Raw genomic sequence first — 17,397 nt, 5'->3', positions numbered from 1 at the left:
AAAAAGGTTATTAGGTTTTCTTTAATTTTTTCTTTGTCCTATTCACTCTATTTGTATAATCATATTCTAGATTCTGTCTCATGTGATTTGTTACTGACATTCAAGCTAGAATTACAAATTCAAGCTAGATGTATTGTAACTAGGTATTATTGTTTCAACTTGTATTGACTTGACGTCCTAACAAATAGTTTTATATTTTTCCTCTGATCCACGAGTTTAATTATTATTATGGAGCTTACAGGACCTTTACCATCTTATATTTCTTCTTGACTTCCCCAATAACTATTATAATCAATTTGACTTGTAGAATCATTTTGTTCTGCTCTTATCGTCCCACGAGTTGTTGGCGCTACATAAAATTGAATTATATCATAGCTATCAGTATTTTGTCTACATTGAAAAGATTTTCGTGTATATATAAACGTGCAGGGAGTCTTATAATAAATACTAAAAATTTCGTCAGAGAGTTTTAGAGTAACTTTACGCATACTTACGCCGAATATAACTTCCTTCGACAGTCCTTCTCATAGGACATGTATTGATGTGTTCTTCAATCTCACTTTTACTCAAACGATGAGTTGCATTGTATGGGCAGATAACCTTGTAATCAGGAGGAAAATTCTACACGAAAATTTCATATTCGTTTATATACTTCTCAAAACGGATCATAATACATAAAATTATATGTCACCTTTTCGCATTTTACAAGGTGTCGCTGAAATTTCGAACTAGCTATACGATGATACTTGTTGTAAGGACAATGAAGAACTTCGTCGTTATTGCTATTCATCTTCTAATGTACAGTTATAACAATCGGCTGGTATAATATGTAAATAAATAAAGGTGTAAGAATATATAACTAATAATAAATATAAATTATCCAAGTTACTTGATCCGTTGTTAAAAGCATAGGAATTAACGTTTCAAGAATCAGACTTGTTCCGATATAGAGTCACTTGGAGTAACTTGAAGTGCATATTTCCGTGGCGGAAATACGTAGCGGCAAGGTAAACTATTTCCGTGGATGCGCAGTAGGAATGGCGGTATCGACTTGATAGTCGATACATCGAAATATTGATTTTCTTCAGCCGATATAGTGATATTTTTAATCGATATTCCAGCCTCAATAAAGCCCGATGTCCACGATGCTAGAAATCAATTCGACATCTCGGACAGAGAAAAAATTAACAAATCATTCGAACAATTTGATCACATGACTATTGCGATTGGTCAATTCTTTCTTCGTCCGAGGTCTTGTCTCGAATAATTCATATAATCGTATTACACTTGTATTCATAGTCCTTCCTTATTTTAAGGAGACAGCCTCCATGAAGGATTCCTCGATTCTCCAAGGCCTCCTTGTTTCATAAACGAATCTCAAGTCTGTCTTCTCTAAGGAAGGAATATTTTAGGGATTTTAGTAACCTACTGAAGACAGCATGTCATAATATACAATATATGCAAATCTAATATTGCGAATTACGAATAATAAAGATTATAAAGGTATTGTTGATTAAATAATATCGTGATTAGCATTTTGCAACAATAATGGACAAAAATAAAACTAATAGCAAATTCAATTGAACGCATTCAGTGCGCACTGATGCACATTAAAACCGCCGTACGTATACAAAATAAGGTAAATATATGTTTATAAATAAATTGATTAAATTGTGAAATACTCAATACATTTTATTGTACTGTTAGATAAAATATGTATTTTATAATTCGAAATATTTTATTTTTATACTCAAATTAAATTAGTGTACAACGGCTTTAATATGCCTCAGTGCTTTCAATCGAATTCGCCATAGTGCTTATTATACGAAGAAGGAGAAAATGCTTATAGAGGAGTTTGTTTCCGAAAAAAAGCTATCAAAAATAATTATCGATCAGATTAAAAGTTATTAAAAGTAAAAAGACTAGTGTGACGAATTAAATTTGGAGATTTGCTTGGATATAAAGGCTACATCTCTTCCTCAAGGAAACTCGTAACCTCCTTTAAGAAAAGGAAGCTAACAAAGCTCCTTGTTTGGTCAAGAAAGGACTATGAATACGGGTATCAGAGGATTCGCACAAAAGGAGCAGAGAACAGAAAATAAGAATTTCAACCTATCAGAAACTGTGTATTTCACAATACATGATTTCTGATAGGTTGAAATTCTTATTCTCTGTTCTTTGTTCCGTGTTTCTTTTATTGTGCGGAGCATAATAAGCCCCTTACGTGTGGCACGATTATATGAACTAAATATCGATTTACCATCTCCAACATTAAAAAGTGGACGATGTACCGAAAGAAAAGTGGACGTTGCTATGCAGTTTACATCCACTTTGTCAGAGGGCAGTAGTGCGCGGCAGCATTTTGCGGTTACAGATTTTAGGCCGTCATCCGTTATGTCCTCTCTCAAGTTTTTCTCTGGTTAAAGTTTTCATTTTTCATCCTAGGGATAAAGTTTCATGATTGATACCCTGTTCGCATTGCACGAAATCCCCAAATATTTTTGCATTTAAAATGCAAAATATAATGCAAGAGATAAATACAAATTTTGCCTTAAAAAGAGAGATAAGCGAAAATGTCGAGTGCCAAAAGTGCATCGCGAACAGACCTATGTTAAGCCCGATGTCCACGATGCTAGAAATCGGTCCGAGATCTCGGACAGAGAAAAAATTAACAATTCACATTTGAACAATCTGATCACATGACCATTGCGATTGGTCAATTCTTTCTTCATCCGAGGTCTCGGACCGATTTGTAGTATCGTGAACACAAGGCTTTACTATCCCTTCCACCATCATGATTTTTGTCTCACTAAACTTGTAGTGAAGTCGCAACACGTAACGTCGCTAGTGGTACGGAGTGCAGATATGGAAAATTGTGATATCTTTTTTTTTTCCTTATATTTACAATTCAAAATTTATAATTAAGCATCACGCTGATTATTCCGCTAATCCTTCCATGGGCTGTAATTCTGTAAAAATGGAAGCACGTTCGAAAACAACGAGCGATATTCCAATGAGTATAGGTTAAAACTCAATTAATCGTTGCGCGCGAATATGTCCACGAATACGTCGGATATGGATATCGATAATCAGAGCGAAGACGGAGAAATTAAGAAAAGTCCATCGAAGGATATGGGTGATTTTAGGTATTTATTTTTATGATATTGCCGTGTAATTTGTTCGAAATTAGGTTTAAAAGAAAAAGCTCAGCCGCTTTACCAGCCAATTACACATCTGTTACTTCTTGTTGTCTAAGCCACGTGAAAGTGAACGTTGTCTAGGTTAGCTTAAAACAACATTTACATTTAAGGCGCATGTACGCGCTTGCGCGACAAATTGTTGTCCTTTTGTATTCGGCATTCGGCATTCGGCATTCGAAAATCGGTTGTCGGAGCGAGTCGACTGTCGAAGGTAGTACCTGGTACATACATACATCATACATACAATACACTCGCGAGTCGCGATTCGCGATTCACGAATGGCATACAGGACGGACTTGGCGTCGAGTGGTTTTTGTTAATCCCATTGAGAGATTACTCTCGAGCCTCCTTTTCTTTTACGATAAATGAAAACGTGTTGCATAACGTCTCACGGAACAGAATGACGAGCGATGCTGCCCAGAATTTTTAGGTATTCAAAACTCGGCGAGACAATGCACGTTTATACTACGAGTGATCTAATTATTTTCATTTTTATTTCTTTGGTATTTAAATGTTCCTCGCGACATCGCGTCCCTTTTTCTTTGGGATACATTTGTTTTATTTAGCATTAAAATATTTATTAAACTTTTCTCTTAATTGTTTTCTCATCAATTGTGTCAAAAGATTCGTAAAGTTTAAATATTGTTAAAACGTTAAAAGTTTTAAGTATATCATCGATTTGAATTTAATGACGAATTAATTGTTCGATAATCTACAGCTTTTCAGAGGAAGAGGGTGGCGACACGGCCGATTCCTTGGATATCAAACCACCGCAGGCAGTTGTTCGCCATCATAAATCTAGTTCGTCTCGTCGAAGAGAGAAGCACAGCGACAGGCGAAATCGTAGAGATGAGAAAGAACGCAAATCGCGTCAACACGAACGTGAAGACAGACAACACAGGGACAAGCATAGGCACCGTAGGCATGTGGGAGAGCCTCTCGAGAGATCCGAACGTTTGGAAAGCTCCAAGAGGAATCGTGAGAGGATGGAACGCTTAGACAGAATGGAAAGCCATTCTAGAGATAGAGAATCCTCCAGGCACGATCGCAAGGAAAGAAGTACAGGTGATCGTGTCCTAGAAGATTTAAGAGAAAGGTAATTGTAGAATTTCTTCTCGTCTACTTAAAAAAAAATGTAAATGTAAATAGTATAATGATTATTTATATAAATTGGTTCTTTTAATATATAGATATAAGATATTTGTGTGTATTTTAGATTATTGGATAAGAGAAGAGAGAGACGGGAGGATCCACGTGATACTCGGAGTTATAAAATCGAGTCATCTCGACATGAGGTACGATTGGTGGAGGACTTGCGAGATTTACGCGAATCGCGCGATCGGCGAGAAATACGGATGGAAGATATTCGGGACCGTCGTGAAATACGTACGGTGGACGACGGTAGAGAACGTCGTGAGATTCGCATGGAGGAACAGAGACACGTACGAGTGATCATGGAAGAGCAGTTTTCGGAAAGCGAACTGATGGAACGATCTGAGAAACGCCGCAAGAGATCTCACAAGCACGATCGTATTCGCGAGAGAGATCAAGAGAAGATGGAGCGCGAAAAGGAGCACCGGGACAAGCAGCTACGGGAAGCGATGGAAATTGTAACCGATGACATTAATGAGATGGATGTGCAAAATGAGATCTCGATACAGATTAAAGATCCAAAAGAAATGACGGAGCAAGAAATTAGAAAAGAAAGGCTATTAGAAGCCGATAGAGAAATGGCTAGACGAAAAGAAGTATCTAGGATGGAATTGGAAGCGAGAAGGATGAAGAGAGGTGAGAAACGACCCATGAGTCCGGGTAACAATCCGGATCCTTCAGTTGTAGAGCTATCGGATGAAAGCATCAGTCCTGTTCGTTCCGAGGGTGTACGATCAAAATCAGCCGAATCTAAACACTCAACCGAAGGAGAAAGAAGTCCACATGAAAGATCTTCGGAGCGACATTCGTCCGATTCCTCGGAATCAAGCAGTGATGACGACGACGAATCTAATGAGTCAAATAAAGGTTCTGCTGGTGATTCCAATGATGGCTCAGAATATAACAATCCAAGTCCATTGTCCGTTGATCGATTAGCCAAATCCGATCATTCGGATGGAGGCTCTCCTGGGCATGTTGATTCCAACAATGCTTCGAAAAACATAGAAGAGGAGGAAAAGAAAGTGGAGGAACCGGAATTACCGCCGTATCTGCCAGCTATTCAGGGTAAGCAAAAACTGTGTGCTATAAATAAATATAAAAATATAAAAATATAATTGAGGGAATAAAAGCACTCGACTGTAAGTCAGCCTATAGGTGTAAAAAATTTTAATAATATAACCTAAAAATAAAATAATAATAATAAAATTGATTTAATGTGAAGATAATTTCTGCTAGATGATAAAAGATTTAGAGAGATTTTCATTGTAAATCATCTTCAATCTGATCATTTCACATTTGTTTTTATTCCTTTAATTTAATTTTTTTGTCTTTTATCAATTTCATTTCAAATTTAATTTTTAAATACACGCTAGACATGTGAATGAATAAGAACAATGCCTCATTCAGTCTGAGCTGAATTTTAATGCTTAATCCTAACGCTCCATTGTTATTTTTTATTACCTTCCCGGCCATATCAGAGCCTGTGGAACTCTGCAATTTTGTTTGTCACTCTGCTTTATCTCTGAATGCATATTTTTTAACTGAAAAATATGTGAAATCTGTATTTCAAAGTCTTTCTCAGACAAAGACAGATAAATATGAATCAAATAAAAAATATATTATTTTAAATTAATTACAGTGGCTTAAAAAAATTTAATTGAAAAAGCTTGCGAAGATTGACTATCTTGAATAAAAAATTCTCAAATTTTAAAATTTAAACTTTAAACAAAAAAAATATAGGGTTTTTTTAGTTGACCCTTTGGACTAACTAAAAGAAATAATACAATATGAATCACTCAAAAAAATATAGTTATTTAAAGCATCGAGATTAAAAAAAAAATGTACATATTGTAATTTTACAACTAATGAATACAATTTTAATATTTAGAACTATCTACAAAACTATACCTATCAGTAATTGCGCCTCTTTCATCCTTTGGTTTCGACAGCGCCGATGGCTACACCGATAATTTAGAGAATGATGCAGCTCAGTCTGAATCAATAGTACATCCGGCCCGGTCAAGCGATCTCCCAAGATTGACAGAGGCCATAAACTTTCTACTACTTTTTATTATATTAAAATAAATTTTTTTAATTCTACAATTTCATATACTTACTTTCATTCTAACCGAAACACGGTAAACATATATCTAATAATAATAATAATAATAATAATAATAATAATAATAATAATAATAATAATAATAATAATAATAATAATAATAATAATAATAATAATAATAATAATAATAATAATAATAATAATAATAATAATAATAATAATAATAATAATAATAATAATAATAATAATAATAATAATAATAATAATAATAATAATAATAATAATAATAATAATAATAATAATAATAATAATAATAATAATAATAATAATAATAATAATAATAATAATAATAAAGGGATTTCCAGAACGCCGAAACTTACGAGCTAATCACGGTCACACGCAGGTTCCAGGCGTAGAACCTTCTTAAAACTTTTGTGCACTCTCACGTTAAGAATAACGTAAAAAATTACCCTTGCAGGCTTATCATAATACCTATGGATAGTTAAAGTTTTTTTTTGAACCTCAATCCAGAGGTGTCAGATAGTTACAGCAATGTAAAAAAATCGCATAGGGTACGCGCATGTTGTTTAGGATGGCGAGTTAGAATTAATAATATTTCGATGTGAATTTACATGTATACGCACCTTCATTTCTGTAAGAAATGAAGGTTTAAGTTTAAGATCTATCTTTGGTTTTTTGTTATTTTTTTTTTATTGTATACGTATTGCAAATTTTCTACTCTTTAGGTTGTAGAAGTGTCGAGGAGTTCCAATGTTTAAATCGAATCGAAGAAGGTACATATGGAGTCGTATATAGGGCACGTGATAAACGTACGGAGGAGATAGTAGCGTTGAAACGATTGAAAATGGAAAAGGAAAAAGAAGGCTTTCCGATTACAAGCCTGAGAGAGATCAATACTTTACTGAAAGCACAACATCCCAATATTGTTACCGTGCGGGAGATAGTCGTCGGCAGCAATATGGATAAAATATTTATTGTTATGGATTACGTGGAGCATGATCTGAAATCCCTGATAGAAACCATGAAGCAGAAGAAACAAGTTTTTATACCTGGTGAGTATATTCTGTTATAGTATATAATGAAGTAAAGAACCAATTGAAGAGTTGGGCGTAATAACAGCATAAACTGAAAAATGAAAAACAATTTTAATAAAGATACAAGTTAAAAATAATGCTTAATCATAGATTAGCAATCTAAGATACACATTCCGTGCCGTACCAATTTTAAGTGACTTTATCATCGGTCACCGGTGGGTCTACGATATTTTTCTTTGTATTTTTATTATATTTATTAAAAAACAATGTATTTTATAATGGTTAAAAAATTGCAAAAATATTATGAAGAAAAAGGTTTACAATATATATACACACCAATATTGCATCATATATTATAATTAAATATCTATGTATGTGATGCTAGAAATTATTTTATAATTACGTATCTTTTTATAGCCAAAACAGAAAATCAAACAGAAAATTCAGCATGGGTCATCAGTGGCCCATACGGCACGGAACGTGTTAAGGATTTGTAATATGGAAATACATGTTTCGTGAATTACATATTACATTTTACACTGCTCAAATTTTTTACTTCTCAATTTATAACAAAAATATACGAACGTAAAGAAAAATCGATATTTTTTTCTATTATAGGAGAAGTTAAATGTCTTATGCAACAATTGTTGCGCGCGGTCGCACATCTACATGATAATTGGATATTACATCGCGACCTAAAGACATCCAATTTGCTATTAAGTCACAGAGGCATTTTAAAAGTCGGCGATTTTGGTTTAGCTCGAGAATATGGCTCTCCCTTGAGGCAATACACACCGATTGTTGTAACTCTTTGGTACAGAGCCCCTGAGTTATTGCTGTGTGACAAAGAGTATCTAGGAATATATAGCACGCCTATAGATATGTGGTCCGTAGGGTAAGTGTAATTTAATGTCTTAATATTTAATTTTTTTAAATTAAGAATATTAACGCATTATCAGTATGTTGTATAAAATTTTAGAATTTATATAAATATAGGCTATGATATTTATGATAGTACTTTCTCAGATGCATTTTCGCCGAGCTTCTAAGGATGGAACCACTGTTCCCAGGAAAATCGGATATAGATCAATTAAATAAAATATTTAAAGAGTTAGGTACACCAAGCGAAAGGATTTGGCCAGGATACGCCAAGTTACCTATAGTACAAAAAATCCCATTCGCACATTATCCTGTAAATAATCTCAGGCAAAGATTTAGTTTGTCGTTGTCGGATTTAGGTATCGAATTGCTGAACAAGTAAGTTATTCCATATGAAGAACGCTTTCAATATCTGAATAAGTTTGATTAAAAGCGTAATTATTTTCTTTCTTTCTTTCTTTTTTTTTTCTCTTCAGATTTCTAACCTATGATCCTCGTCAACGTGTAACCGCTGAAGATGCGCTAAATCATGGATACTTTACTGAAGCGCCTTTGCCAATCGATCCACAAATGTTTCCCACGTGGCCCGCCAAATCGGAACAAGGAATTAGAACAACGAACGCGTCTCCGAAGCCACCGAGCGGTGGCAGAGAATACAAACAATTGGGCGACGGTGACGATGCCGATTTGAGCAATTCTGGTTTTCACATGGGACTGATGGAAGGTGGTAGAGCGCCGCCGGTTGGCGGTGGTTTCCACTTAAAATTCTAGTTGAGAGAGACAATTTTGCATTCTGAATTATAACCATTTTTTTTTTAATACATTTGTATAAAATATATAAAATATATTTCTTTAGACATAAAGAAACGTATTATTACATACACACACGCGCGCGCGTATGATTGTATATGTATATTCATGTAATATGTAAATTTTTTTTAATTTTATAAACAAAATCATATAAACAAAATATAAAGAACAATTGTAAGCATTTCCAGTTTATAGTGTTTTATTTTTATAAACTGGAGATGCTTACAATTATTCTTTATATATTTTGGCATATGATTTGATATGCCATATGATAAAGTAATACATATATTTAGCTATCAGTTTTGTTCATGAAATGGATTACAATTCACCTTACAATCTTTCTCTCTTTTTATAAATGATCTCTTATAAAACGAGATTCAGAGAGTATCAAATCTAAGGCCTGCCAACTATGAGTTATTCTCATACAGAATTACGTATTATTTTAGTATAGGAATAATGGAAATATTTATTGTAAAATAAAAATATAAAAAAATTGCATATTTACGATTAATGTTTGTAATTTAGTTCACACTTTGCGATCCCACACAATCTCTTGTCGCACGAACGTTCCGATATTTATATGACATTGTATAGATATCAAGAGATGTCTATGTGATGTCCTTTGGACATCGATGTGCTGTATGGGTTATAAAGAGAATTAAAGATAATAAGAGGAATTATATAACAGAAAGATGTAATGAAATAGAAAGAATATATGTGACTTTTTACATTTATTAATATTGATTCATTTTATACAAGATCCATGTTTCTAGGAACATTACTGATAAATCCTGTTTGATTTTCTCAAATGTTTCGTTTTCGTATATATTCTTTGGTGGATAATCTACGAAGTGTATATTTCTATATCTTCATATATCTGATATATCTTTGAATTATCTTGTACAACCAAGTGAAATTACTTGCGTTTCCCAGCATTATGCATATTTTTCGGTAGACCCAATAGCGAGTTTATAAGCTCGGAATTACGTTTGGGATGACATAATCGCGGTGCCACTAACATCAATCTGACCAGCTCCAATTCGTTATCCTGAAAAAGATAAACACATTTCTTATGTACATAAATTCGCCTAATGAACCTATTTAATAGTATTATATTATACATAGTATTCCCTTTTCAAAGCGTATCGACCGCGACAGTTAAGTAGCATTCCGAGTCCGAATCGATGTGCAAATTAATTCTCGTATCTCATCTTGTCGGAGCGTTCAATATAATTTCGAAATATGATAAGTGCGACACGTATATATTAGCAAATTTTTAAGCGCCTCTTTTAATTGCCATTTAGAAGGACGGTCATTTACCAATCTTCTGCCGTAGGGAAGATTCAATTTTAGAATATTTCTGTCGATATCCTCGAGCTCACTGGACTCCTCTCCACGAACGATTCCGATGATAATAGCGACAATGACAGCAAACCTCACGTAATTAGCCATTGATTTAGATGTCTCTTTAGGGGAAGGTAACACGTAGAAAAATATTTGAAAATTATTAAGGTAATTATGCTATATGAAGAGAGAGAGAGAGAGAGAGAGACGGGGGGGGGGAGGGGAGAAAGATTAATAAAACCGTGTTTGGAAGCCCTTTTCATGATTTCTATTAAACAATTTTTTTCCACTTTCTTTGATATAGCCTTAGTAAACAAAAAATATACATATTTGAATAAAGTACTATTTTATAACTGAAGAAAGCTTTTAATGGTTTATATTATTATCGATACAAGCTGTTAATAGAGAAAAGAGTTTCTGATCAATTTTGTTTTTAAACTGCAGTATTAAAAATCTGCCGTTTAGTTACGTTAGCGATAATGCATAAAGTGAAATAACGTTTACTATTTCATCTACATAGCGTAATGAATGCAGATTGTTACAAAAAATTTATTTTATAGCATTTTGTTGGGTCTATTAATAAAATGTTTCGTAATGCTCGAAAATTTTATTGAAAAAAAATAATTGAAATGAACGTAGTAATTACTTGGAGTAGTCGGAAGTGGCGATTTGCAGTAGAGGTTGAAGTGGCAGCGAATGCTGTTCGATGTAGATACCACGCGAATACGACGTGAATCTGAAGATGCTCTGTTTCTTTTATACCGACTACCCATCGCCGAGATCTGTTCCTGACAGTCAGATCGTAGGACGTAGCCCGATGAGAGCTCTAGCTGCGAACGACAGATGTTCTTCGGCGAGATTATTGTGGAAATTGTGTTTCGTCTCTTTTATTAAGTTATGTAAAAGAAATCCTGCCGAAGGGTGCAGCAAATCCTGCGTTTGATTACTCGCGACTGATCGGTATAAGTATCTGTATTATATTTATGTATAAATATGTAATCTGTATAAAATATTCGGATAGCAAAGCGTGTCTCAGCAGAATCGCACAAATCTGTGATTACTTATGATGCTGGCAGCCGTACCTTGCCGTAGATATGTCTTCAATTCAATAATTTCGAATATACCGTCATTGCAGCAACAATGTGTATATACACATGTATATATATATATATATTGCCAGCACAGTTTAAATGCGTTAATATTGTATCTTGCGTTGTCGGCGATATGACAGCGTTGTATGATGCTACATATTATTATGACAACGTGATATGGCAATAGTACGAATTTTGATGATGACGAGTTTAAAGTTGTTTTAAAGCCGGCAAATTGCTGGCAAGTCGCACTCAATGTTATCATATTGTGAAGACATCAAGTTGCCAACAAATGAGGACTCAGTTGCTGCAATTCTGGTAGCAATTAACACATACTCTTGGCAGTGCGTACTTGGCAAGCAACATTGATTGCGGCGCGCGTGAGCGACGAGAACTAGCTATATGTATAATCAAACACTCGAGTATAAGTATACTCAAGCCTATGACGGTCAAAGCTAGATCTTCCAGATGCCCAAATAATTCACTGCGAATTATTTTCTAGGCTCGAATATACTTATATATCGAATATACTTGAGTGTTTGATTTCACGTCGGTCCTAATAAAATCTTATTATTGTATATAGTATGTATAATCGTTATAAGGAAGAGCATTGCAAGCACTTGTCTCGTTACGAATGCAAGTCTCGTCAGGGTCAGTATCGTATTTAATCTCGGGGGGAGATTAACGTCTTCTGCACGAGGAAACTCGACCTCGCGAAGGCTGGCGCGGCGATGACTCCCGCTCTTCGAGCGTATCGACGTCCTTTCGATATACCTACTCGCCAAGATATACCGCCAAGTAAAAATCACTGGCATTACTCATTCGACGAACGATACGTCGAGTGGAAGAAGGATGACATTGTCATTCTTTGGGGAAGACGAGAAGGACAAAAGGAGATACGTCAAATTACTATTGTGTACTCGTCGCGGAGTTATATCTTATAAAGTCGAAAAACAAAGAATAGACAAAAATTGAAGCCATTATTCGGTTTGTGTCTTCACTAGAAAAGTAAGAAAAATTAATGGCAATGATAATATGTATTTCGATTAAGGTGGATCGCAATCCTTTTCCTTAATCTATTAATAACTTTCTCTCTGTGGATTCAATTACAATCTCTTTATGCTGTTCACAACTTTGATACATATAGCAAAATAGATCGATAATACTACGTATCCTATCCGTTCTTGTTTTTCTTTTCGTTTTACAAGAAACTATAAGGAGAGAGAGACGAAATAGAAAAAAGAGCAAAGTGAGTGATAACGCGAGGAGGAAGGACAGAGGCATCCAACAGCGTCGAAATCTCCGACTATTTCCAGGGATAGATGCAGAGGTCACTAACCAGCGAGCATAAAAGCAGCCTGAAACCGGTGGCGTGGCCTTGATTTTACGTTAAGATACCCTTCGAAGATCCACGAAGGCGAAGGCGTGTCGATCAATAACGAACGGATTAGCCATTTTTGACATCTCCGTGACATTTTCTCCGAATAATGATGGAGGCGAGCTTATCTGATTGTAAGCGACGCGAAGGAAATCATTGCGGAAATTAACTCGTTGTCGAGGAAAAAACGTTGCGATTAACAATAACAGTTCAATAAGATCGGAACAACGACAGTATGAGAAAGCGCCTAAGAGAAAAATCTTGTTCAGCCGGCTCTCCAATTTCGGAATCGCTTCTTCTCGTTGATCCTCTTGGAAATTTTGTGTAGTTATCGTGTCCATTTGTATCCGCTCTTAAAGAAGTATTTTAATGGCCAATTTTTTTGTATTTTATTTATTTGCCACCCTCTCGATAAAACTACTATTATCATTATTTGCGAGAATTAATTCCAAAATTTTGCCATACTCGAATTAGGGAATTAGGGAAACGCACGTCGTGTTGCTAATTCAATTTTTCTGCGAATTATGTTTAGTTATCGCTAAATTGTTATCTGTTTCGTAACGTTTGAGCACCTCTTCTCGTTTTCTCACGATGATTTACGCGACGTTTCGCACCCGCTACGATCGCTCTTCGTCTTCGGAAACCCGTTTGACTCACATTTGCCTCCATCAGAAGCCGTTTCGTGACTTTAATGCGTGTCGTGTGAAGAGATATACTCGTATATGTTTCGCAGATACGTATAGAGAATAACATACGGCATCCTGTTGCGATATTTTCAAATACTGCGAAAGACAGAATCGTCTTTGTATCGTCGCGAGAGCCAATCTATCCTCCGCGTATTATAATAGCGTTTCTGTGTAACGATTTGTCGCGAAAAAAGTCAAAAGATAGCCATGCTCGCGCTTCTGCCGCAAGATGCATTAATGACTAAGCTGATGAGCTGATTATTATGATATAATCCGTATCGTCCCTCGGACTTGTAACGATAAATAACAGTACTTTTGGCACATCGCGTGACTCTCGATTTCGTCCTATTATTTTTCCTCCAAATAAAAAGATTACAACACTTGCGGTTACCAGCTCTCCTATTTATAAAAAGTTGCAGCGATAATGCGCGCGCGCGTTGTGTGTGTGTGTGTGTGTGTGTCTGTGTGTGTGTGTGTGTGTGTGTGTGTGAGATGTATATGCGATAAACCTATTTCGCTTTGACGATAATAAGATAATTATGCAAATGTTCATTCCGAAAATATAAACAACTATAAATTCATAAAATGCTTTCATCTTTTTTTTTTCTTTGAAAAATTAAGAGATTGCTTAGATCACCAATTTGCAAGCAATTTGTCATTGATTTATCGCAGCTAGCCTTTAATTGCGAGATACACTACTCGCATGAATGATATAGCGATTATTTTATGTCATTATAATTATGGATATTTAATCAAGGAGAGAGAGAGAGAGAGAGAGAGAGAGAGAGAGAGAGAGAGAGAGAGAGAGATTGGTGGAGTTTATTTAAATCGGCTCTGCATCGATAATATTCCATCTCGTTCATCCATTAACGGCCGACGATTACGGAGCCCGATTCATATATTCCATTTTTTTCTCATGTGGGCTTATGACACATCAAATTTATGTATTTCTACGATATTCTTCTCTCTCTCTTTCTCTCTCTTTCTCGCAGCCTCTTTCTCCATCTTTCTGTTCCGCTAGAAGTGGCATTGAACTCGCACGTAATATTATTAAGCACCTCACCTTTATAATCCGATCCTTCATAATCACGCTCGAGGCGGGTCCGCAAGTCGAATCGAGAAACGAAAGAATCAAACATTGTGCATACGTTCAAACATCTATACTTATACCTTTAAGTGTTATAGAGATCTATACAAATCGACACGCATAGTATTTAATACAATTAATTGGTCGGCGACGGCTATCTATACAATTGTTGAATTTGAATACCGATCTAATTCCCTGGGATCTTTGTTCTCCTGCAAACCTTTTCTCGTCATCGTCACTGGGCGTTTGTACGTATTTAGAACTTTCTAGTGCCAGTAAAATCATAAAAATGAACAAGAAGTATAGAGCTTTTGCACCAGTAAGGCTTTTGATAACTTGGAAAATTCAAAGGTTTGGAAGAATTTAAATTTTTGAAGTTAACTTTGAACTGTCGAAATTGAAGATATCTTTGAAGCACTGAAAAATATATTTGCATGAATAGAAAAAAATAAAAATATGTATTCGTAAATATATTTGTTACTATTAACTACAATATATTAAATAAAATTATATTAAATTAATAATTGTGTAATTTTGATTCATCGAAGCTCGCGATACAAATCATCAACCTTAATCGATATCATCAAACGACACCTATCGAATAATTCTCTTCTATATCTAAGCAAATCATTAGCAGATATAAACAAAATGGCAAATTAGATCCGTTGAATTGTGATTTAACGGATTACACTTTAATAAATAATATCTCTCTCTCACACACACACACACACACACAAACGCGCGCGCGCACACACACAATCGTCTAGCTTCCAAAATCGAAGGTTCAGCACGCAACCAATTATCCCGCGCGCATTGAATCCTCTTAATTATTGTAAGAGTTAATGAATTTATTTTACATTTTTCGTGAATTGCAATGTAAAATGCGGCGCGTGCGGAACTCCGTATCCGAAAGTACTTTTACGACGACGCGACATGACGATGCGTGTGCAAGAACGAAGAAAACTCGAAGAGAACGATAACGATCCCGCGATTGTCCTAAAACAAGTTCCATTCCTTTCACTCGCGGTGTATCTTCAAGACGAGAGGAAAAAAAACAAACCGACAAATCGACCAAATCCGCAAGTTCAAGGCAAATTGTTGCCACTCCCTCGGATAAGGTGTTTTATTTTTGGAAGACTTGTATACCATTATTGCAAAGATTAGACTCCACAACCGTTTTCTACTTTATAGCTGCGATCTATGTATGAAGTTGAGTAGTGAGTTAGAGTAGTCTTCAAATCGCTCATTTTCAGTCTGAATCCTCCCGTTCGCTGAAGCAAATTGTTACTTCAAAATCAGAAGATATCGCCAACTAAATCACTGAATAAACTGCTTCAAGCAAATGATATTCGTTAATTGTACCCTTATATACGAGATAATAATATATTTCTTGTGATATGCGACTGCTGATGATCCGTTTCGGCGGAAGTTTAGTATTAACGTCAAGGATTTTTCGTCTTAAATTTTTTTTTCGTTTTTCTTTCTTGTAGTTTCTTTCGTCGTCAACTTCCACCATCTGACATCAAATTTCAATCAATTTTCGTTATTCTGCAATAACAGTAAATTCTTAATGAACCTTACGATACTTTCCTTTTTCTTTCTACAATTTTTATTGTAGTATTAATAATAATAATAGTATAATTGCAAAATCCGCAGCCATGTATTGTATTCTGACGTTTACATATTCTTTAAAAATCATTTGTTAAAACATTATAAGAAATGATAATAACGGCATAGCTTATTTAATGTATATATAAATTCGCGTCGGTAATGTGCCTCAAATGAATAAAAATTCGCGACACCGTCACCAATGGCGAGAATTCTTTCTACTTAATGTATTATATACATTGTATACACGTATTTCCTTTTTACGCTGTATTCATTCCGGCAATATATATAAATAACCATTATACAACCTGTTAACGTCCGTGAACCAAGTTTAATTTCTCTGGAAGATCGTGAAGTTAAGGAATCGCATACAGAGTATCCTTAAAAAAAACCGGTTGTTTTTCTAAACAGATTCCTTAACTAGTCTGGAATCGATTTTTACTTCGACGAAAATGTCAATAACCTTTGAGTTATAAGCGACGGAACAAAGAAAATTTTTCCCTGAAGAAAAGAAAAAGAAAACGACAATTTTCATACTAAAATGTCAACTATTGATAGTTGACGGGCGCGTAGAAAAGAAACGGATTCTCGTCGAAAGTAATTAAAGTTTGTTTTTTCGGGGTAATTCATAATATATACATATAGCAGCTGCAAATGAAGGACAGTTATTCACCGATAGAGTTGCACCAATAGCGCACGCTTTAAAAAGTGTCCAGGTAATCTAGACTTTCTCGACGAGCCCTCGCGTTGTATGTAAATTGTACACGTACGGCTATTTATCGCGAATCATTTCGAGGGAAGGAGCGTGTACTCTAATTGTAAGTCGAGATTTCGAATTGGGCATCTGTCTCTGGAGGTACCAGGAGGGCGTGTACACGCGAACGAGAAGTCATGCTCCTCTTCTCGTGGTCAAGGTCGTTGCAGAGCAACGTCGTGACTTGGCAGGCAGGATGGCGCGGGGCGGGTTCCCTTAGGTGGAGGAGTAGGTATATATGGACGTCCTCGTGCGTCCGGAATACCAGATTGTTGGTCCTCCCTGCCGCTC

At 35.3% G+C, this 17,397-nt stretch overlaps 3 protein-coding genes across 4 annotated transcripts; 1 reads left to right on the top strand and 2 right to left on the bottom strand.

Annotated features, from left to right (window-relative positions):
• Window positions 1–20: 20 nt before the first annotated feature.
• On the bottom strand, window positions 21–978 carry LOC108755819 (protein D7-like). The gene is made up of 3 exons (XM_018499119.1): window positions 692–978; window positions 495–621; window positions 21–349 (listed from the first exon to the last, which is right to left on the bottom strand). The coding sequence occupies exons 1-3, from the start codon at window positions 788–790 to the stop codon at window positions 255–257; spliced, it is 321 nt and encodes a 106-aa protein (XP_018354621.1). The 5' UTR covers window positions 791–978; the 3' UTR covers window positions 21–254.
• A 1,881-nt stretch (window positions 979–2,859) lies between these two features.
• Window positions 2,860–9,151, top strand: LOC108755725 (cyclin-dependent kinase 11B). 2 transcript variants are annotated; one of them, XM_018498915.1, is made up of 7 exons: window positions 2,860–3,146; window positions 3,919–4,296; window positions 4,417–5,417; window positions 7,161–7,487; window positions 8,088–8,364; window positions 8,496–8,726; window positions 8,825–9,151. In XM_018498915.1, exons 1-7 carry the CDS (start codon window positions 3,055–3,057, stop codon window positions 9,117–9,119), a joined length of 2,601 nt encoding a protein of 866 aa, XP_018354417.1. In that variant the 5' UTR covers window positions 2,860–3,054; the 3' UTR covers window positions 9,120–9,151. The 2 variants fall into 2 exon arrangements, with proteins under 2 accessions (XP_018354417.1, XP_018354418.1); XM_018498916.1 differs by lacking the exon at window positions 2,860–3,146 and adding an exon at window positions 3,461–3,630.
• A 732-nt stretch (window positions 9,152–9,883) lies between these two features.
• On the bottom strand, window positions 9,884–11,335 carry LOC108755845 (pigment-dispersing hormone peptides-like). The gene is made up of 4 exons (XM_018499157.1): window positions 11,149–11,335; window positions 10,479–10,624; window positions 10,079–10,206; window positions 9,884–10,002 (listed from the first exon to the last, which is right to left on the bottom strand). The coding sequence occupies exons 1-4, from the start codon at window positions 11,273–11,275 to the stop codon at window positions 9,963–9,965; spliced, it is 441 nt and encodes a 146-aa protein (XP_018354659.1). The 5' UTR covers window positions 11,276–11,335; the 3' UTR covers window positions 9,884–9,962.
• Window positions 11,336–17,397: the final 6,062 nt, after the last annotated feature.

The sequence above is a fragment of the Trachymyrmex septentrionalis genome, unplaced genomic scaffold (assembly GCF_001594115.1).
Source record: "Trachymyrmex septentrionalis isolate Tsep2-gDNA-1 unplaced genomic scaffold, Tsep1.0 scaffold9, whole genome shotgun sequence".
In the NCBI taxonomy this organism is placed as follows: Eukaryota; Metazoa; Arthropoda; class Insecta; order Hymenoptera; family Formicidae; genus Trachymyrmex; species Trachymyrmex septentrionalis.
Note: the sequence above shows the minus strand (reverse complement) of the source record. Positions and strands in the feature narration are given on the sequence as shown.